Raw genomic sequence first — 2,794 nt, 5'->3', positions numbered from 1 at the left:
GTACACACTATTTGCTGCATACATGATCATGTACACAGTATTTGCTGCATACATGTAGGTATTCAGTAAATAACGCATACATGTACACACTTGGGTTTCCAGAGTTTGTTGTTGTTTTTACTCGATGCATTCTTGTGCTGGGCATATCCGGGCACGCCCAAAAAGGTGTTCTTCTTGAAACAAGAGTATATTGCTCTCGCTCCGATTGCAGTTTTGGATTGTTTGAATCTACCATGCTTACCTTTGAATCAAGTACATTGGTTACTTCATGAATAGTTTTCCGAGTGCAGTACTAAATAAATAAAACAATCAATGTCGCTCTCTGCGTAAATGATGCACACAGTCTGTGACATACAAGTACAGTGTAATTGTATAATTACTTTTGCGTAAAACTGTTGAAGAAACTAGCGCATAGATTCACTGTTGAAAATGTTTTGTGATTTCTCAACACTTGCTCGATACAGAGCAACTGTGAAATCACAACTGTAGTCAGAAATCGTGCGTGTGGACCAGTCGTTTGATAAAACTTTCTGAAGTTAATCAATTTTTGACAACGAAGAAGAGTTGTAAATTCCCCAAAAATCACGAAGTGTTCTGTCAACTTTTTTTTCGCGACGAATTCTTCGTTAAGTCCTGACTTTTTTAACAGTGTAAGTGTTCGTGTATGGTATTTAGTGGGTGTGGTAATGGAAAGTGTGGTTGGGTGATGAGGGTAGCCTAGGCCTACACTGATAAATAAAGTGTTCAACTGGCGTGCATATGCACTCAACACTATTTTGCACACATTTAAGTGTTTGACTGGATATTTGAATATTTTAAATTGTTTAACAGTAAATTGACCCACTTTAAGTGTTCAAAAGGCACGGCCAATCCGGCTGTTGAACACAGCTTAGTGTTCAACTTTCCTGTTAAACACTTAATAGTATTCAATGTTCCAGTTAAGCACTTAATAGGGTGCAACATAGTGTTGAGCACTTGAATGTGGACGCTTGTTGAACACTTTATTTATCAGTGTGTAAGGAGTGAAGTTGCCCGGCAGTCCGTGTGGTGCGCATTTCATCCAATCCGTCAGCTCCAGGAATCAAGGCCGTGCACCGCATTGCACTGCGCCTGCCGCACTTCAAACCATGCGAGGGAAATCTCTGCCGCCGTGCTCCTTCGAAAGGAAGATGTGAGGATGAGAGTGAGGTGGACTCTGCGCTGCGAATACACAAGTATGATGAGATCGAATCGATCGAGCGTGAGGGTAAAACGAGGCAAAAAAAAGAGGGGTGGGGGGTGCAATAGGGATGAATATGGCTGGTAGTGAGTGGAAGCGGAAAGTACTGAACTTTGCTTTCTCCCTTGCCCTTACTTACCGACCACGAGCACGCTCGCGGTACTTTTGAATAGCCGTTCGGTTGTAGGACTAGCGGCGCTCTGCGAATAGCAGTTCGGTTTTGAAGGTGAGAGAAGAACTCGGATGAATACGGAACGAAAAAAAAAGTAAAAATAACACGCCAGTGGGCGTTTGGTATTCGAATGACTTCTCAACACATAGACTATTTTTTTCCCTCTCGGTGGCACACGACTCCGCGTGCAGCGTGTAAAGGGGGGGGGGGGGCGGCGGAGCCCGGCGGAGCCTTCTGCCCGCAAGCTGTTCCGGGCGTGGTCACGCTCGCTCTGCGCCCTTAAATAATTAACGACGTTATCCGCAGCGCCGCCTGCAAATAACGCTCGAGACGCGATGCGTGCGAATAGTGAACGTGAGTCATGCAAATAGTGTATACGTGCTGCTGCTCGAGCGGTGCACACGTGTGAGTGTGTGAGTGTGTGTGTGTGTATGTAAGTGTGCGCGCACCCCGCTCCCCACTGTGCGGATGGTACACAACACGTACACACTGCTGTTGTTATCATGCAAGTAGTGCAAATAATGTGTGGTGCGAATAGTAGCGGTGCCCATAGCTCGACCGCTCGCTCGCTCAGCGCAAGTCACACAGAGCCCCGTGTACGCATTGTTCCAGGCAATAACTTTCCCGGCCAGTCCTCGTTCATCAAGTACACATCACGTAAGTATGGCGGGACGCTTCTGGGAACGCTCTTTTGTTTTCAGAAATTTTGCAGAAGCAGGAATTGTTTTCTCAAACGGCCCACCCCCCACCCTTTTTTTGCAGGACAAAGATACTGTGTGTACTATGTATTTTCCTTGATCTGTGATACGTACTTTGACTTTGCAGCAGTAGAAGTGTGTGTGCCCTGTCCAATATTTTAGTTCGGTCGAGATAAGATTTTGCTTTAGGCTATAAGTGTACCGTATAGCAAGGGTAAAGTTTCTCGTTACACTCACAAACCACACAAATATACATACACACACAGAGATAGAGGCAGCATTCCTGTAGAGCTAGACACACACATACACACACACTGCGACCTTTGAGACGAGGAACGGGGGAGTAATAGTTTCGCAGGGAGGCTGTTTGACAAAATGTAGTCCCCGCCAGCAGCAGTAGAGGGAAGTCCTGAGCGGGCGCTGCTCGGCTTGTCCGACACACACACGCTTCGCCGACTTCGAATAACACGACCAAGACTGGGGGAGAGGGGGGGAAGAGTGGTGTGTGCGGGCAAGAAATGGAGACGCGACACGCGGACTGAAAGGGAGGGCGAGGGAGGAGGGGACGGCGCGGCGATCTGAAAGGGGAGGGCAGGGTGAGGCTGAAACGGGAGAAGAGAGGGTGGGCAGGGTGAGGGGGTGGAGGGTCAGAATTCATCTTGCTGATGGCACGCCCATGGCACGCTGTAGGCAGGAGGATGAGGG

At 47.6% G+C, this 2,794-nt stretch overlaps 1 protein-coding gene across 6 annotated transcripts in view; it reads left to right on the top strand.

The window, feature by feature from the left end:
• LOC113203803 (tyrosine-protein phosphatase Lar) overlaps positions 1-2,794 on the top strand; it is a 305,315-nt gene that overhangs the window by 260,197 nt on the left and 42,324 nt on the right. For 5 of the 6 annotated variants that reach the window (XM_052272870.1, XM_052272867.1, XM_052272869.1 and 2 more), the window contains one exon: positions 2,004-2,048. The exons of the other annotated variant lie outside the window; for it this stretch is intronic. In XM_052272870.1, the coding sequence (XP_052128830.1) occupies positions 2,004-2,048 (45 nt within the window). The remainder of the gene's footprint in view (positions 1-2,003; positions 2,049-2,794) is intronic. 6 annotated transcript variants of the gene reach the window in all.

The sequence above is a fragment of the Frankliniella occidentalis genome, unplaced genomic scaffold (assembly GCF_000697945.3).
Source record: "Frankliniella occidentalis isolate FOCC.00 unplaced genomic scaffold, Focc_3.1 Scaffold227, whole genome shotgun sequence".
NCBI lineage: Eukaryota > Metazoa > Arthropoda > Insecta > Thysanoptera > Thripidae > Frankliniella > Frankliniella occidentalis.
The sequence above is the reverse complement of the archived record's forward strand: the minus strand, read 5'-3'. Positions and strand labels throughout refer to the sequence as shown.